Source organism: Ranitomeya imitator, chromosome 6 (assembly GCF_032444005.1).
Source record: "Ranitomeya imitator isolate aRanImi1 chromosome 6, aRanImi1.pri, whole genome shotgun sequence".
NCBI classification, from domain to species: domain Eukaryota; kingdom Metazoa; phylum Chordata; class Amphibia; order Anura; family Dendrobatidae; genus Ranitomeya; species Ranitomeya imitator.
The window spans coordinates 520,743,030-520,763,703 of NC_091287.1; the positions used below are offsets into that span (position 1 = coordinate 520,743,030).

The window sequence follows — 20,674 nt, forward strand, 5'->3', positions numbered from 1 at the left end:
GCCAGATAGAGAAGCATGATCCAGCACTGCACAGAACACGTATCCTCCAGAGTCCAGTGGTGGCGGCTTTACACCACTTCATCCGACACTCGGTATTGTGCTTGGTGATGCAAGGCTGTATGCAGCTGCTCGGCCATGAAAATCCCGGCAATGGAACAGTTTTCTGGTAATGTTACTACCAGAGGAGGCCTGTACTCTGCAATTATGGAGTCAGTAGAACATTGGTGAAATTTCTGCCCTGTGTTCCTCAGCACTTGATGACCCTGCTTTGTGAAGGTTGCTGTTTTGGAGCTGAGAGATACCATTGTGTGTGTGGGCTGGGGGGGTGCCCAGGAGAGTGCAGCATGTAAACCAAACAAGAGAGTTTATTTAGATCATGATGAATGTTGTTCTATTTGTGGAATCAGATTGATTCCTGTATAATATGGAGCTGCGAAATGATGAGGATGAGATGCAACAGTACAGATCTCCAGTCTTCTCTGGACGCTATGCATGCTGCTGTGTCTGGGTAATATTTAGTCAGAGGCTCAGTTCACCCTTTACAAGCTGCTGTGTCCTCATATTAGCAGATTAACCCTTTATAAACAGCTGTGTCCTCTTTATTTGGTTCGTAGAATGCACATGACATCTTGTTACACGTATTATTAATACTAATAGTTAACATCAAGAAAAGTTCAGATTTCTGATTGAAGGGGAGGAACGGTTTTCTCCTGATTTGTGCCTGATTCACTGCACAGTGGGTTTAATTTGTGAAAGGATTCACCACGTTTGTGTTTTTGTTTAAGAGAAAATAGGTTAATCGATTCTTCTATTGTGTTGAATAAAAAAGCAATTGGACAAAACTGGTGGATTGATCCCAACCTCAATAGATTTTGTGCTCATTGAAAAAGTGCAACTAAAAAGTGCATCCCGCTAATACTGAAGGAAATCAACTGGTTTGCTAATGACATATGTAATAAACCAGAGCTGTATTACTAAAAAGGAAGAGAAACAGTTAAATATCTTCACCAAGGCAGGCTCCTAAGAGAAGAGTTTGGTGGGTGGAGTTTTGCATATAAAAGTTATGGTAAGAATAATTGCAGTCAGAGTTCAGCAGAGAGTCACTCAGAATGAGTTCAGAGACGAGAGTCTAGGAAGGAAGTTCAGTGAGCCACACAGCATGAGAAAGCATGTGAGGGAACTTATTCCCCTGTTTCACCAGGCCAATATGGAGCAGCCGCAAGACGTCTACTGCTCGGGTGAGTGATGCCCTGGTTCTACCATGCACCCTGGTCTACTGCCATTGCAAGCCTGCCCAGATCGACCAAACCGCTGCACGACCAGCTCTACCCTCACCTACTGTATCCTCACCCATCCCTTGTAGATTGTGAGCCCTCGCGGGCAGGGTCCTCTCTCCTCCTGTACCAGTTATGACTTGTATTGTTCAAGATTATTGTACTTGTTTTATTATGTATACCCCTCCTCACATGTAAAGCGCCATGGAATAAATGGCGCTATAATAATAAATAATAATAATAATAATAATAAGAACATACGTCCAGAAGTAGTTACTTATAGCAACTATGGGGAAAAAGTCCACTAAGCACAACTCACATGTCAATGAAGGTTATAGAGGCTGGGACATGGAGGCCATCCAGGGATTGTGATCCTGAAAGGGTGGAAGGTAGTTTCTACAGCGTCTAGTACTGGCACCAGACTTAGGCCACCAGCGGGACTTCTTGCCATGAGGTCCTCGTCTTCTTCCCGGTTCTCTGTCTCTGCTGCCATATGCCGTCTGTGGTTTGGGACTGTTTGGTCATCTGCACGTTTTTTCCAATGTACAATCTCTGACAGTTACCATCCATAGTTGTGCTGAGGTAAAAGTTAACATGTTCATCGTTAACCTGACTCCTGACTACTCCCAGACACCCACGTCACCTGCATCATGGGGATCACACTCACCATAGGTACACCTAGAGGAAACGGTAACACAGTGGCATTTAACCCACGTACACCCGCAGCCGTGTGTCCTTTCCACTGTGCCTCCGAGGCGCGAGGAGACTGGCATGGCCACCACCGACCGTGTAACAGAGACAAAGAAGATCCTACCTGCGCCCGATGTACTTGAGGGTCTCCACCGCCCTGAGCTCCGGTGTACCACACATGTATTTGAGAAAAATCTCATCATTTCATATACTGACACTTCTTGCGTTTTTCATAAAACTGATAGGACCACTTTAAGCACACAACAATGGTAAATTATATACTACAACATGGAGGGAAAGGAACTGTTCTAACAATTGAAACTGTCATAAATCATACTTAAAGTCAGGAAAAGTAAACCGGACCTGGCCGTGGTCCCAGGTTACCAGATGGAGCAGAACGCTAAGCATTGTGTAGTTTGATCTAAACTATTAAATGCATAAAAAAAGACTTGGCCAGTGATATAATGGATCATTTCATGATCTGCTTGCCCAATATTTCCAAATTTATGGAGCAAAACTTTCGAAGAACTTTCAAGTTAATAGGGGATTATATTATTAATCATATTAACGTTATTCATCATGAATTCATCGGCTGCGACCTGCGGTGTCCAAGTTCTGCATACTTTTTATACTTTGGGAGAGGTTTTAAAATAATGGATTTTAAATCAACCCCCCAAAAAATCTTTGACTTTTCTATGTACGGTAACTATTAGGGAAAATGCGGGGAAATGCTTCACCATTGCTTTACAAAGGAATTAAAAAAGGAGATTTAAAAAAAACATTAAAATGGTCATTTATTTTGAAAATCCACTTTACACATTATTAGGTAATTCTCAGTTAAAAACTTAAAGGGAATCTGTCAGCAGTTTTATGCTATGTAATCTGAAGACAGCAGGAGATAGAGGCTGAAACACAGATCTCAGGACTATGTCACTTGTCAAGGTGTGTGCTGTTGCTTGTTAACTGTGAAGGATTTATCACTAACAGATTATCTTTGGCGGCCTAGTCTGACAACGCCCCCTCCTGTGATCAGCACCTCACTATCTATGGACTTTGTACATTGAGAGTCTGGTGTGGGTGGGGTTAGCTGGTGTGTGGGCGGGGTTATCTTTCTCAGCTCTGCTCCATTCTAAATCTTAAAGTTCTGATTGTATCAGAACGGCTGCACCTAGTAAACTAATTGATGCATCGTTGGATTCAGCTAGTCTTTGCCTACATTAGGCTACTGTCAGATGAGTTAGCAAAAATTTGCTGACAGATTCCCTCTGACAAGTTCGCGATGAGTGCTTTACATTTATGGAGCTTGCTGGGAACAGGAGATGAGCCCGCACCATTCCCAGCAGAAGATGGCTGTGTTTTTCAGTCATTATCTGTTCACCCACTATTAGTTTTTTTTTTTTAACCTTTAACATGTTAAATGTCAATCTCTGACCTCCGGATTTAATGCGCGCTGCCCAATACTAAGAAATAAATTAAAAGTTTATAAAAATATTTATTTAACAGAAATAAAAAAAAACACAAAAATTTCAATCACCCCTTTAAAAATAAAGATGTAAAAAAAAAACTTCACATTTGTTATCTCCATGTGCATAAAAATTCAATTAATTAATTAACCAAATGAGTAAAAATGAAAAAAAATCAAAATGCCAAAATTGCCTTTTTTTTCGGATACTGCGACTCCACAAAAAAATACGCAAAAAGAATAATAAGAATACCCATAAGAAGCAATCAAAACATCGTATCTGCCCTAAAATAACCTCATCTCAGGGAGAAAAAATTAAGCGCTCAACCAAAAAATGAAAATGTTCGTGGTCTTGAAAAATGTCAGCACAAGCTAAATTTTTATTTTTTTATCAATTTCTGATTTTTTATTACTATTAATGAGAAAGAAAAAATGTAAGTTTAGTTTTGCTGGAGTTGTAATGATTGGAGAATCATATTTCCAGGTTAGTTTTACCACTCAATGAGCGCCATAAAAAAAACCTCATATGTATATATATATATTATGTACAGTATATATATTTTTTTATTTAAGTGCAGGTTTTTGGGGCTAAAATCATCAATCGAAGTCTTCTTCTGAGCTCCTCTCGTCTGATCTACGACCACAGACTGCATCAAAGTTAATTATGCTGGAAATCAAAGAAACCGTAGAAGCAAAACGGTGCAAAAATTTTAATGCATCCAAATTGTAAAAATGATTTTTAGCCCCAAATATATGAATTTAAGTGAAAAAAAAATAAAAAATCATGAAAGCTGGACAAACTTTTTAAAAGGGAATATGCAAAATGTCCTAATTTATAGATCAGTCATGAGACAAATGACCTTTCCAACATTACTACATGTATAATTACAGGCATAGACTTCCGATTATATATTGGCGCGTCTCTGCTATGGACAGTAAATCACGGCGCAAGTCTGCAATTATCTATTCAATATGTTTTCTATTGTAAATTATTAGAACAGAAAAGCCTTACAACCTGCAAAACAAAAAGAAAGAGCAGCGGTGAGCAGTAACATGTCACATTTACATCTCTCTGTGCTATTACCATAAACCAAGGTCTATGAATGGCGGATAAATGGAACAGATGATATGAAAATAGCTGCGCGGCATTTGTAGATTCCGTAGTGTGGGAAAATACTGCCATCTAGTGGAGGTTACTCGCTCCTCATTCACACTGTGGATCGAAAAATAGTATAAAATATTTATTTTAGCATCCCACTAATACGTAGACGTCCACCGCTGCATATGATGCCCTATACCTATGAAATCACATCATGATCTCCCCATACCTGGCAGGTAATGTCTGTGTGTTACAGCCAGGATCTGCCTCCTGTTAATCTGTTAAATGCTGCTGTCAAACTGTCAGAGGGATTAATTACGCGCCGGCATGGGGGTGCGTCATTCTATACGCCCATGTAGTGATCGCGGGTCACCGACTGGTTACTATGATCTGTTGAAGACCCCTGTGCTTGTCATTATTGATAGCTTGTGACTGGGCTTCAAAGGAGACCGCGATTTTTACTATACGCAGCAATACTTTTGCATATCTTTATATAGCACAATCGTTCAGATGATCCTAGCTTCAAGTCCCCTAAAGGGACTAATAATTAAAGTGAAAAGTTAAAAAAAAAGTTAAAAAAAAGAAATTAGAAAAGAAATGAAAAAACTTTCAAACCGCCCTTCTTGTCCCCCAATAAAAATAAAGATAACGAAAAAAAAATACACATATGTGGTATCACCGAGTACACAAAAGTCCGATCTATCAAAATATAAAAATAATTAACCAGATCCTTAAAAATCAGAATAGAAACCAATCAAAAAATGTTATGTGCCTGAAAATGCTACCAATAAAATTGTCAACTTGTCCCGCAAAAATAAAGCCCTCACATGACTCTGTCAGCAGAAATATAGGAAAATTAAAATGTGGCAATGCAAAAACGTTTTAGTGTGTAACAGCAGCCATACATAAAATACAATATAAATCTGGTATCGCTGTAATCACACCGACGCGAAGAATAAAGTCGTTTAATCACTTATACCGCACGGTGTAAAAGCATAAATAAAAACAATTCTTCACCTGCTGTTGATTTGTTCATTTTGCCTCCCAAAAATCACAGTAAGGCTCGTCACACATTTATCCTGCGCTCTATGCTGAGCGCTTTTACTGGGATTTCTGTGTAAATATGTGAAATACATGATTCTGAAGAAACCCCCAGCAGAAGATTCCCTATAATAAGGCAGATGAAGACACTGTGGACACCATCTAGCCTCCTATAATCTGGTGGTTTCCGTCTTTTTATGCGAGCATAAAAGCGTGGACGTCCACAGTTTTTTTGCACCTCTGAAAATAAAGACAAGTCTGCATAGAGTCCAGATGGAGTCCAGAGTAACTCTGCTGCCACATTATAGTGAATGGATCCCTCGGGGTTTCATCTGAATCACGTCATTCAGTAATTTAGATTGAATCCCTGATATAAGTGCTCAGTGTAGAGCACCGGATAAATGAGATCCAAAAAATTATGTAAGATGTTCCCAATTAAAGCTTTTACTCAATCCACAAAAAAGCAAGTCGCCACTAGTGTTGAGCCACACCCCTAGTGTTCGAATTCAGTTCGTTTCGTCGAATTGGGGTGTGTTCGACGAATGTTCGTCGAACGTTCGAACACCGTCGAACCCCATTGAAACCAATGGCAGGCAAACACAAACACATACAAACACATAGAAAACACATAGAAAACACCTTAAAAGGTGTCCAAAAGCTGACAAACTACTCAGAAGACACAAAAAAAACACATGGAAAAGTCACAAGTGCATTCAGTCATGCGAAAATAAAAGAGGTGGAGGAGTAAAAGGAGGAGGAGACACAGATATAGGCATGTCATGCCCTTCTAAAATCAAGAAAGGCTGGAGTAAAAGTCTAAAATCAGCCTACCAACACCCAGATGTCGTGACAAAATTAAAAAAAAAAAAGAAATATCTTTAGGTAGAATGGCGGGTCCATTCAGAACACTTTCCTTAGAAGACTCCTGTTGGGAGTCGTGCCAAAAAAGGAACCTAATGCATTCAGACTAATCCACCATTTGTCATATCCAAGGGGCAGATCAGTAAACGACAACATCGACGCGGAACCATGTACAGTACTATATACTGTACCTCCTTTGACGAGGCAATCAGGCGGGTCTAGAAGTTGGGAAGGGGCACCCTAATGGCCAAAACAGACATTGAGTGGGCGTTCCGGTTACTACCTGTGCCTCCGAATAGTGTCCGCCTATTGGGCTGCTTCTGTGAAGGAGCATACTACATAGATCGCTGTTCGCCCATGGGATGCTCCATATCCTGCTCACTATTTGAGACATTTAGTTGCTTCCTCGAATTGGCCATCATGGACATTTCTAAGGGGGCACATATTATCCATTACCTCGACGTCTTCTTATGCCTGGGCCCAAAAGATTCTCCACAGTGTGAATACACGCGGTAGTCCACCTGTGAGAAGGAGAGAGCTGGAGGGAGAACGGACACCCCAGAGCCGAGGGTTTAGATTGAGAAAGGAAGAAGGCGGTGTAGCTTGCTTCATGGGTGGGGTACTCTGCTGACGTGCAGACACTGCTACTAGGCCCAAAACGATTTACTGGGTTAGATGCAGTAAAAATTGAGATACACAGGCGTTGTAGCTAGCTTCACAGGCGTGCTACTCAGATGACTACCAGACAATGCTACTAGGCCCAAAAGAATTGGCTGAGCTAGATTACACCAAATGCTGTGACAAACACTTGCACAGCACTGGCACAGACCTGCCTGGCAAAAAGTGCTATGAACTGCTGTAACCTACCCTGAAAAGGGCTGATATTACAACTAGTCCCGACTCCCTAAACCTATCTCTCTCTGTCTAACTGAGAATTGGCTCGCAAAAAACACTCTTAGACTGTATAGCGCCCACAGCAGCAACGGTGCCGTCTAACACTAAGCTGCAGCAGTGAGGAAATGGTGGCGATGGGGAAAATGGCTGGTTCTTATAGGGCAAGGACATGTGACATACACAGCCAATGACACATGTCCTTGCTTGTGTGCATCACATGCACTTTGCTGTGTGTGTACGCACTGCTGATAGGCTGAGGGACTGCACTGCCCCACTGTAAATGCGGGAAATAAAAAAAAATGGAGATCGGCATTATTTCAGCACAGATCTATCTCCCGCCCACTATACACTGAAACAGTCTATTAACATTGATAAACAGTTTAAATGTGAAAATCAAGTTAGGCTTTTGGTGAACGAACAGTTATCGAACAGAAACTCGAACAGCCGAATTTTAAGCAAATTGTTCGATTTCGTCGAACGACTCGAACATCGCCCAAAACAGCTCGAATTTGAAATTGGCGAACAGTTCGACTCGAACACCGCTCATCTCTAGTCACCACTCGGGTCCGCCATCTGTCAATAGAAATATAGGGGGCTTCCACATTACTGGAAGTAAAACAGCTATTGAAAAGCTAAATGGTTCCACGCCCCCCAAAAGAAATCCAGCTAATTCTGTGCTCCCAAATCCAAATGCCCCCCTCCTTTTGAGCTCCTGATGTGCTTAAACCAGATTTAGCGTCCAAATTTTGGCATTTCTGTAGTGATGAGGGCCGCCTAATTTATGGGTGCATGACTCAAGCATGAACAATTTTCACTCAACAACACCCTTGTTGGTTGTTTCTGGAAAACACCAATGGAATAAAAATCATCACTACACCTGTAGGTAAATTCCTAGAGGGGCACAATTTCACTAGAGAGTGGATTCTGCTTTTCTGGCACTTAGGGGCTCTAACCCTATTAGGTATATACTCACCCTCGGACGCGCCCTGCTTCTTTCCGGCAGCCTTCCATCCTAAGAATCAGCGCTTGAAGGACCTTCGGTGACGTCGCGGCTTGTGATTGGTTGCGTGAGCGGTCACATGGGCGGTCGCGCGACCAATCACAAGCCGCGACGTCATCTAAGGTCCTTCACGCGCTGATTCTAAGGAAGGAAGGCTGCCGGTTAGTACCAGGGCGCGTCAGAGGGTAAGTATAGCAATTTTTTTTTTAAATTCTTTATTTTACACTTAAATATGGATTCCGATACCGATTTCCAATATTGCAAACATATCGGAACTCGGTATCGGAATTCCGATACCAGATTCAGAAGATTGCCGACCTCATGGCCGACCCCATACAGGGGTCGGGTCGGGTTTCATGAAACCCGACTTTGCCAAAAGTCGGCGACTTCTGAAAATGGCCGACCCGTTTCGCTCAACCCTACTTGAGAGTTGTAGTGTCCAAAATGGTGTCACTTGTGGGGGTTTTCCACTGTTTAGGCACATCAGGGACTCTGCAAATGGGGCGTGGCGCCTGCTCTGGGTTCCAGCCAATTTTCCGCTCCAAAAGTCAAGTGGTGCTCATTCCCTTCTGAGCTCTGCTGTGCGCCCAAACAGTAGTTTTCTACCACATATGTGGTATCAACGTACTCAGGAAAAATTGCACAACAAATTGTACAGTCTATTTTCTATTGTTATCCTTGTTAAAATGAAACATTTGGTGCTAAATCAACATTTTTGAGGGGAAAAGTAAAATTTTCCTTTTTTCCTCACACATTGCTTTAATTTCTATGAAGCACCTAAAGGGTTAATACATTTATTGAATGTGGTTTTGAGCACTTTGAAGGACGCAGTTTTTAAAATGGTGTCACTTTTTGGTATTTTCCGTCATATTGGCTCCTCAAAGTCACTTCAAATATGATGTGGTCCCTGCAAAAATTAGTTTGGTAAATTTTGTTGGAAAATTGAGAAATCGCTGGTCAACTTTTATCCCTTTTAACTTCCTAACAAAAAAATTATGTTTCAAAAATTGTGCTAATGTAAAGTAGACATGTGGGAAATGTTACGTGTTAACTATTTAGCTATCTGGTTGAAGGGCATAAAAATTACACGTTTGAAACTTGCCAAATTTTCTTCAAAATTCCAATATTTTAACAAATAAATGTGAAAAATATCGGCCTAAATTTACCACTATAATGAAGTACAATGTGTCTTGAAAAAACACTGGGATTCCTTGAGAGTTCCAGAGTTATTACCACATAAAGTGACGCTGGTCAGAATTCTAAAATTTGGCCTGGTCAGGAAGGTTAGTATAGGCTCGTGGATGAAGGGGTTAAAAATAATTAGCTTTTCTCATATTCTGAAAGGTATATCTTTCCTTTTTCCTTTAGTTTTTTTTTTTTCTTGAAGCTGTAGTTTTCAGTGGTACCATTTTTCAGTACATATAACATTTTGATCTCTTTTTTTTTGAGGAGAGATAAATAAAAAACAGCAATTCTTCACTTGTTTTTAATTATTTCACAGCATTCACCATACAGAGTAAATGGCATTTTTATCTTTATTCTGCAGGTGAGCACAATTACGGGAATGACAAATTGATGTATTCAAAAGCTTTTAAAAATATTGTGTGCCTTCGTTCAAAGACCCATGACGTTCTTATTTTTTCCATTTGTCAGAGCTATTTGACAGACTGCTTTTTGACAAGGACAAGGTGTACTTTTTTATTAGTCCAATTTTGGCTACAAGTGCAACTTTGTGATCACTTTAATCATTTTTGCTGTTTTAGGGGTAAACAAAAACAGCAATTCCACCACTGTTTTTCCATTATTATTATTATAATTACTATTTTTAGCATTCATTATGTAGGGTAAATTAAGTAATTATTCACAGTTTGAGTCATTTGAGATTTGGCGATATTAATTATGTTCACTTTTTAATTATATTTACCAAAGAACGCAGGAAATTTTTTCCATTCCTTCTTTTCATTATTTTTTCTTTTACGCATTATTTTACTTTAGTAATCACTTGTGTAATAAACTACAATGTTTTATTATTGCAGTGTATTATTGCGCCAGGCTGAATCATCCTAGTGTATAATATTGATGACCAGTCATCAGGATAGGTCAGTAATATTAGAATAGTGGGGATCTGACTCCAGACACCCCTAATCATCAGCTGTCTTCAGCTCCAGAGGTGGCCAGATGAGGACAATGACTGTCATTGACTTAGAATCTTAGATGGATTGTGATTGAAAAAAAGCAGAGTGGACATTTACAACAAACCAGGTAGATGATCTCGTCTGAGATGGAGCTTAACAAATCCTGCCCGTTGAATGAAACATGCCATTAGTCCACTAATTCTACAGCGCAACAAAGAGCTACAGTCTCAGGTTGCCATTCACAAAGGAAGATGATGATATGTGTCTTCAAAGAGGACATCTGTCTGCAAAGCCAACAAAAGTAAAGACCGGTCTTCTGACAACACCCCTTCCGAGGTCAAGCAAAAAGCTCCACATTACAGTTCAAAAATATAAGATTTTTTTTTCTTTGCATTGAAATAATACGTATTATTACTTAGAAAATAACTTATTTCAATTTAGTTATCGTGTTTAGGACTTTAAAAAAAACTTTTTTAAGCATATGTCTTAGTAATACCATACTGAATAATAGACTGAAGCATAGAGTTAAACCAATGTGGTCATATATAAGTGACAATATGTAACAAATTCGCAAAGTAGACCGTCCTCACAGTAGACAAATTCCACCGGTGCCAGATCCTTCCTTGCACCACAAACTCAATTCTACACCTATTCCCATTAAAAAGGGACAACTTTTTTAAATGAAGCAATAATGGTTAAAAAATTTTGAGTCAAAACTTGCAACAGTTTTTCACCCAAGCACTAGTCCAAATAACTTAGTACATCCCACCATAGTGTCCACGCTGTAAGTTCTAATCAAAGGTTTTTTTTGTAGTATTGTATTTGGTTCCCACAAATAAGTGCCATGATTTTTCTCTCCACAGTGTTACCTTTTAGTTCTTCCACAGTTGTGCGAATTGGGCTCTTTTCACATTTACATACAGCGCTATCCTTCTTGTCAAAACATCAGACAACATGGCGTGGCAGTCATATGACCAATATGGCAAACCATCGAGGCTTTTATTTGAAATGGAAGCCACGCAGAAGACGTAATTGTAACCAAAAGACCCCCATACACAAAGTCAGCCCAACTCACAGATTTCGGCAAGATTGGTCAACCACCTGATGTGCATGACTGTACCTTGACAGTCGATGTTGGGGAAGAGAAGATTCAGGCATTTTATTTATTCCTCTCCCACAGTTGAACGCTCAGTCAAGTCAGATGCTCATGTGCAAGGGGCAGTCAGCAGAGAGGAGTAGGTCGAACATTGGGTCAATAGTCATCTCATGTGTATGGCCACCTTTAGCAGTGCACAGTGGTGATATAACGATCACAAAATCCAATATCATGCGTCCAATAGCAGTGCCCATAAGGTAGATCTAGGAACGTGCTACCTCTGTAAGGATTACACCTGAATATATACAGCAGTATCGGCACCCAGATAGCCAAATCACAGGCTCATTTAGTAATATCGTTTAGTTGTGCAAGTCACAAAGTAGTCTCTGAAAAATGATGATTCCCACTTAGTGCAGTGTCTGGCCACTTGTCACAGATTATTAAGAATTACATTATTGTTTCCATCGAATTCTTCATGTTACATGATAGAATAGACAGGTCCTGAATGAGCTTATTCTTCATAGACCCTACGAGTGATGTAGATAGGTTGACAACCCGACACCCAATGTTTCTGTTAGACATTTCAGGGAGATTTATCCAAACTAGAACCAGCGGTGTAATCGACCAAAACAATAGGATTAGAACCATCGTTTTTCAAATGCCGTTGTTGTTTTCGAAAGGACTGGAAGAAGATCCGTAGAGATCCCCTGACAAAGCATTAGGAGGCGGAACACAAACTTTCATCGGAAATGAGATAAAGGGACACTAGCTCTGGCTACAATGTAGAAAATATGACAACCAATAACAGTTTGGGCAAAGGACGTTCAAAAACTTGCAGATTTGGAAGTCACATATAACAGTGTCCAAATGCTGAAATGAAAATGGAGAGTGTGGAGCAAAATATGCACAATGTACTACTACAAATATGTCTAATGGGGCCCCCACTTATTAGTATCAAATCTATCAGCAGGGTTTTGCAACCAAATCTGAGATCAGCATGATATAGAGGCAAATACCCTAACTCTAGCAATATATCACTTATTTTAATGGATGTTGCAGTTTTGATAAAATTATTGTTTTTTGTTTTGTTTTCAATGTTTTATTTATTGAGAATCATAAGATGGTTGACATCAGCAAACAAAGAATCAAATGGGGTAATCTCGAAAAACAGAAGAGGCAGAGAAATTTCACTTTTTTTAAAAGCCATTCAAGTCTCAAGGGAATAAATGACATCTAATGAAGTACCTAAAATGCCACAAGTAAGAAATAATTGCCTCCGTCAAAACAGCATTAATACAGAAAATGAAAGATTTTTTATTTCTATTAACAAATAAAGTTGGTTAGCTGAAGCTCTGGGGATCAAAAACTCGTCATTAGATAGTTATGAAACCAACTAGAAACAATGAACACATAAAGAGGTAAAAGGAACTAAAGGACAGTGTCATGGACAGGGGGAGGGAAGATGGAAGGGAAGTAGGTCCGCTGCTGCATCGGTCCTGTTCGAAATCAAGGTGTGGAATCCGCAACACATAAGGATAGAAATTTATCTGAGTTCCTAAAAGTTACCCAGGAGTTCCAGACACGTGTGAAGGAGGAAAAATTATGCATGGAAAGCGCTGCTGGTTCTCCAGTATAATACACTTGGTCAATCTTAAGGAATAGCAGATTTTCCCTTGGAATATTAGACGTGCGCCATAAAGTGGGTACTAGAAGCTTACCGGCTGTCAGAATGAAGGCGGAAAATCTAGAAATAAGTGTGTTATTTGGGACCGTGGGAAGATTTAGGAAAATGTGTTCCGGTGTTAGTTTTATATGAAAAAGTTTGAGATACGATTTTCCAAAATTTTTGTATAATGTGACAGGACCACCAAATATGAAGGCATGAACCTGTTTCTGTCTTTTTCACATCTCCAGCATATACCAGGTGTCGTAGGGAACCACGTATGCAGCAGGACAGGAGTTGTGTACCAGTGGGTTATTATTTCCTAACTATTTTCTTGAGCTCTCACACATTGTATGTAGATTTGTAAATTAGGTTAATTTGAGAATTCGTAAAAGAGCGGCCCAATTCTTTTTCCCATTTCAGCAGAAAAGCTCTTTTCAGGGGAATATCTTTTATGAGTAGCACATTATAGAGGACGGAAAGCACCTTTTTCGGTACTCTTGTTCGACAGCACAAAGTTTCAAAGGTGGTTAATGGCCGCCTTAAGTCTCCACTAATCATGACTTGGCACAATGTCTTTCTGAGGGATTCATAGTGGATGAAGGTGTAATTAGACATAGTGGGGAGCTCCTTCATATCTGAACGGTCCCCTTTGTGATCCAGCAGGGGTGACTTATCAGCTGAAACAGGTTTTGCTAGTTTGACTTTTTTTTTTAATCTGCTATAGATCTATCAGTTCTCTGAATGCTGAGCCCTCTATAACCCCACCCAACACCACTGATTGGCAGCTTTCTGTGTACACTGTGAATAGGCAGAAATTTGCCAATCATTGGTGAGAGCGGGGCTATACAGCGCTCATGAATTTGGAGGACTACATGGCAGTAGGTTTCCTAGTCCTCTAGTGATAATATCCTGCTGATAAAACAATGATTTTGTGAAAAATTGGAAAGTTAGTGAAAATCCAGCACTTGATTTCCAGTGTAAAAATAAATACTCATATGGAAACATCCAAATTATAATAATAGAAACATAAAAAAACAAAACATCATGGAGATGGTAGCAAAAACCTATGCGTTTCCATCTCCAGGTTTTTAATATTTCGATGATTTTAATTTGGATTTTTCAATAAAAGTTTGGGGTTTCATTCACAATGGAGTGTTGGGTTTTCACTAGCTTTTCATGTCCCATCCATTCCTTTCCAAAGTTTTCAAAATGTACGAAAATATTGAACCCAGAATTTCCATTTAATCTCAACCTTGTAGTGTCCACCTTTTTTTTTTTGGAGCCCGCGTCTGTCACGTCCCATTAGTCACTTTTTTCTGCGTGACGTAAAACATTAGCAGCATTACCAGCGGCTGCGTTTTCCACGACTAAAGGTTTTGTGCTTCGATGTTCTCTGAGGCAAAAGAAAGTTCTTTGACTTCACTGTTTAAACAAAGGCGCCTGTAATTGCAGATCCGTCTGTTCCAAGTCTCCTCCTGACTTTCCAGTCATTCCTATCCTGCGCCCAGACGGAAAGCACCTGAGCATTATATATAGGGACAGACATGGGAGCTATGCTGCTGTCTGCATGACCCAAGGAGGGGAATTCATTCCAATATGTTGGACATTATCTCTTCTTTATTCGTTTTCCCTAAATTTTAAAGTCGGTAACAAACTTCGTCGCCACCATGAAAGGATTGGAGAAAGCCTACCTGGTCAGTGACAAAGCCACCAAGATGTATTCACTAACCAACGACAGGTAACGCGACCGTCACCGACCGGCCAGACCAGCACTGTATATAGAAAAAAGGCTCATTATTTGTACACTCAACAGTTCCTAAAAAATTGTGCTACATTCAATGCATTTTTGGATAATATGATTAGATCTATTAAATTGTTTACTTGGGATAAATATGGGGTTTCATAGAGTTGAAGTTTGTTAGATAAATTTACAAACTACCGTATGTTTTGTGCATATGAAAATGTTATAAAAGAATATATTACGGACATTTTTTAATTTCAATTAAATTGAAATAATTTTTAAAATCATTTATATTTTATTATCATGAAATATTTATGGTAATTTGATTTATACTATAAGTAACGCCCTAAAATCACCTGATATTATAAAATAATATTATAAAATATCTATCTATTATCTGCCTATCTGTTATCTATCTATTATCTATCTATCTATCTATCTATTAATCTATCTATCTATCACCTATCATCTATCTATCTATCTATCTATCTATCTATCTATCTATCTATCTATCTATCACCTATCATCTATCTATCTATTATCTGCCTATCTGTTATCTATCTATCTATAAATAATAATAATAATAATAATAATCTATCTATTATCTATCTATTAATCTATCTATCTATCTATCTATCTATCTATCTATCTATCTATTAATCTATCTATCTATCTATCTATCTATCATCTATTATCTATCTATCTATCTATCTATCTATCTATCTATCTATCACCTATCATCTATCTATCTATCTATCTATCTATCTATCTATCTATCTATCTATCTATCTATCATCTATTATCTATCTATCTATCTATCTATCATCTATTATCTATCTATCTATCTATCTATCTATCTATCTATCTATCTATCTATCTATTATCTATCTATCTATCTATCATCTATTATCTATCTATCTTTCTATCTATCTATCTATCTATTTATCTATCTATCTATTATCTATCTATCTTTCTATCTATCTATCTATCTATTATCTATCTATCTATCTATCTATCTATCTATCTATCTATCTATCTATCTATCTATCACCTATCATCTATCTTTCTATCTATCTATCATTTATTTATCTATCTATCTATTATCTATCTATCTATCTATTATCTATCTATCATCTATTATCTATCTATTATCTATCTTTCTATCTATCTATCATCTATTATCTATCTATCTATCTATCTATCTATCTATCTATCTATCTATCTATCTATCTATCTATCTATCTATCTATCTATCTATCTATCTATCTATCCACTATCTATCTGTCAAAAGAACACACAGCAGCCCTCTATAGGAGCCAAGATACATGCAAACACTGAAAACATTGAATCTAAACTGTGTTATTACTCAGTAAGATGTACTTACAAAAATGAAGGTTCTTAGCGCATAAATTGGTCAATTCTTTTATGCCCATGAACCACGGCAATGTTTCTGTTCAAAATAGCAGAGCCTTTCTCAAGCATGAGAGAGATCAAAATATACACAAGTCTTTATTATTGTCATTTTCTTGAGATTTCTTTGGGTTTATTGGTATTGCAACAAACATCAAGTTACAACAGCCTACTAGGAGACTACTAGAGTTTTGCATGGTTTTGGTGCCATTTTTATACTTTCTTTAAAAGGTCCCTTGATTCGGAGCTCATATATTGGTAAGTAGGTTATTGGTTATTGGTAAGCAGAGGTTACTTAAGTGCACCCTGGTGTCACAAACTTTCTTTTCATTGTCCCTGCCATAGCGAATATCCTAATAGCGATATCCTAATATCCGCACACCACATGGTTGGCGCTTGACCTACGACATAGTAGTGCGTACATTACAAATCCAGCTGCTTCTTTTCCTAGCACCTTCTAAGTGTAAAGTCTAGGTTCCTAGTGTTAACCTGCCACTGTGCAAGAACACAAGTGTCAAAAACTCCTATGTGATGCAGTGACCCCTGTTACAGCGGGGGGGTGCTGCATGTTCTCATCAGAATACGCAAGGAGACATATTGAGGCCATGGGAATGCATGGCTGTTGCAGGCATAACTATGATGGTGAGACAGTGTCCAGCATGATTGTAAATGGCCGGTATGTGACGCAGAGGGAGTCTTCGCTGTAAGCCAGTATTGTTGGTCTGGGACCTGTAGTCCCACAAGTATTGTTGTGTAGCTTTAAAGGGAGGCTTACAGGGTTAGTTGGAGAGCTGGGGAGTCTGACTAACCACGCACACCTCCCACCTATGGGGGTGGTTACAGCTTCATAATGTGACCTGGGTGTGGGTCACATGGTTCTGAGTGTAAGGACCTGAATGGTTCTTGGCTGTAAGGTCCTGTGAGAGGAAAGGTATTTGTGTTGGGAGGTCCAGAGTGTGGACCGGATCCCTGAAGAGCACCTGGTGAGGCCGTGATCCTGAGTGGCCTCTGTGTTAGTAGGTCCTGTGTGTGGACCAGATCCCTAAAGAGCACGAGGTGACTCTTGTTGGCACTGCAAGTTTTCAGCTTGCATTCATTTGACAACTGATGGAACTGACAAGCAAAGTCGAATCCAAATGGTGTTTTCCTGCGGTGGGCAATGATGGAAGAGAGCCCCTGTGCAAGAACAGTATGAGTGCACCTCTTTGTGACAAAAGCTGCTTGCTGATTTGAGGATGGAAGTGGACCCCCTTACCTCCTGGGCCCCTGTGTGGCTGCACATGCTACCCCTGGTGTGTGCATTATACACTGTTAGGATTTGGCTACCTGCAGCGCTTACCAAAGATTTCCCCATTGGTGAACAACACTTTTAAGCCTAAACCTAAGCCTAACCCTAAACCAATCCCTAGCCCTAACCCTAGAAAATGTGCCCCTCTTGCCCACCTTCACACTGTGTTGGTTTAGTGTTTATTTGCTTTTTTTCTGCACATCCCCAGCCAAACCCCACTGTTCACAGCCAACAGCATCAACAAATAAAATGTAAATGATTCGTAATAATAATAATAATAATAATACAAATATCATTGCGACAAAGTAAAAACTAATAAGCAATAGAAATGTAGCTGGAAAAAGCTAGAAGTCATTAATTCCTCGTTCCTACCGCTAAACAAGGAAAAGGTCATAGTGATATTGGAATAATAAACAAAATGCAACTTAAATGCTGAGAGTGTCCCGGCTGCTTATTACAATGTGACCTAAGCCAAGCACAAGACATAGAGCACATTTATATTGTATGTATTTGTGGACGCTCGAGGCTAGAAAACCAAAAAAAAGAAGACTTTATGAGCGCTCTAAACAATGGCCCCTAATATTACTGCTCTGTAACAGGAGACCTCTCCTTTTATCCTATAAGAACAGTTCTATGAAATATTACTGCAGTGCGAAGAAAAGTTTTAACTCTGCATTACCATGCAAAACCTGGTCTCATGTGGCTGGATTCATTTTAATCTTTGTGTGGCCTTTTGTTTTGCTATGGGGTTTACATTATCCTATTGGGCCATATACTTTTGCAACTAGGTTACACAGGACCGCTGGCTTCGCTGTGACTGTGCATGTGATTTTGTTTTTTCAGGCTGTTGAGTGTGTGTACAACCCTTTTTCTGGCCATTTTATGACTTGTATTCGGCATTTTTCACCAGTTTTCCCCTCTGCTGATTCTGTCTATAATTTTCAGTTGTCTCTGAGCTGATGGGTGAACACTAGCCACTGTCATGTCTGCACAGTATACAGAGACATGAAGGATTCCTGCTGTCCTGTCTCTATGTTGCAAATGGTTCAGCAACATTAGTTATCCAGGTTATCCATATAATTTTATTCCAGGAGACTTTTCAAAATATGCTCTCATGTGTGTGTACTTGAGGAATAACACTGTTTCTGGCCATTAAATAACTTGTATTCTGCATTTTCCACTAGTTTTCCCCACTGTAGACTTCCTCTCTAATTTTCAGTTGTCTCTGAGCTGGTGGGTGGAGACTAGCTTCTATGATGTCTTCCATACACAGCACACACCGGCATGGGAATTACACAGACATGGAAATTCCTGCTATTCTGTCTCTACATAGCACTTGTTCAGATGTAGCAGCAAGGAGGACATTATACAGCAAAACTAAGCAGTGCAGCTGTTAATCCATTTATTAGGATCACCAGATGAGGTGGATCCTCGAAACCTCAGCTCCGGGTGGGCACAAAGGTGTTGATGCAGCAAACTGGAAGGCATGTGAGCAGCAAGGACTTGGCACACTCAGGAATTTAAGGAGCAGCAGATGAAGTGGAACCCAGCAGGGGTGAATGCAAGCACAAACACAAAAAACAAAGATGATGGCGCATAGCAAACATAGGACTAGAGTCTCAATTCCAATACACAGGTATGTGTATTAATGGGTCTTAAATAGGTCTAGAAAGATGATGGGTAATGGGTAAACGCTGGGCAACCTACAAAACCCAACGTGGAGCACCACAGAGGGCAGCGGACCCAGGGGAAGGAAGCAGAGCCTGGGGATACCAGGAACAAGTGTGTAATAGCATCACTGAGATGACAGAAGTGCTTACTAAAAAGCTGCTGTATGATCTGCCTGTGTCTTCTTCTGCCTGTTCTCTATTTGTGCTCCTGCCTTCGCCCACCCCATGACATTAACTAGGCAGCTGTAACCTGATTCCTTACTGAACTGGAAATTCCATTCCTCATGAAACATGGAGCTGAGACAGTTTTACTCAATTTTCTTTTCAAAAGGGTTGTCTAGTTTATAAAAAATTTAAACCCAATTTTAATTCTATTTTGGAATTCTGATTTAACAAAATAGAATAAAAAACTCATCTATCAGACAAAGCTGCTACTGGCTACATAGATAGTTACTTGCTCAGAAGGTTCTGACCTGTTCTGGACGGGGTTGTCCGGGCTTAAGCTTCAAGTCTGCAGTCACTTTATATGACTTCAGACTTGCGAATCTTCACATCGCACTGCTCACTATAAGGTCTCTCTGGTGCTTGCACCAGGAGAGGGCAGTAATGTGACCGAAAGTATGACATTTACATACTACCGGCCACGTTCCGACTATACTATATTCAGCCTCGCTCTATACACTTGCATTGAGCAAGGCCATGTTCATTAAGTCATCACGCGACCCCATGTATTCAAATCACACACAGCACTGTGCAATCCTCAGAGTGTGCAATGAGCGCAATGTGAGGATTCACAAGTCGGAAGTCACATACAGTCCCTTTGAGAGACTTATCAAAAAGAGGTTTAGAAATTTTCATGAGATAACTGTAAAAACCCTTTAAAGTGAATATAAACCTTACAACATCAAGGTAGTCTATGAGAAATTTTGATTCCTCTGATTGCACAAAGTAGGTGACCGGATGCAAGGCACAGACAAACAGGAGGCGGAAGTAACCACTGAAACTATTCATTTACTTGATTTGGAGAGAATTGTGGTAACTATAGCAACGGCTAAGCAGAATGGTTACAGCATGTAATATACAATGACAAACATACAAAGAATCCTCAGGTTCACTTTACTGTAACAGTCTCTTGTACGTTCTTATAACTTCTGACAGAGGGAATGATACCAGTACTAGTGGGAGTCACTGTACTATCTCTTCTTCTAACACAGGCCCTATTGAGAGTCTTCTGTTCTTCTCACTAGGCCTCAAGTCCTCCTGACAAAGTCTACCAAGGCTCACTTGGCCACTGTCACGCCCGCACATACTTACCCGGCTTCTCCCATCCCTCGGCGCGCTCACGAT

The 20,674-nt window shown here is 39.7% G+C and overlaps 1 protein-coding gene across 2 annotated transcripts in view; it reads left to right on the forward strand.

Annotated features, from left to right (window-relative positions):
• Nucleotides 1-20,674, forward strand: part of SLC30A8 (solute carrier family 30 member 8) — a 190,739-nt gene that overhangs the window by 92,323 nt on the left and 77,742 nt on the right. The window contains exon 1 of one of the 2 annotated variants that reach the window (XM_069731806.1): nucleotides 14,708-14,956. The exons of the other annotated variant lie outside the window; for it this stretch is intronic. Within the exon in view, the coding sequence (XP_069587907.1) occupies nucleotides 14,886-14,956 (71 nt within the window). The 5' untranslated portion in view covers nucleotides 14,708-14,885. Of the gene's footprint in view, nucleotides 1-14,707; nucleotides 14,957-20,674 lie in introns of those variants that run through there. 2 annotated transcript variants of the gene reach the window in all.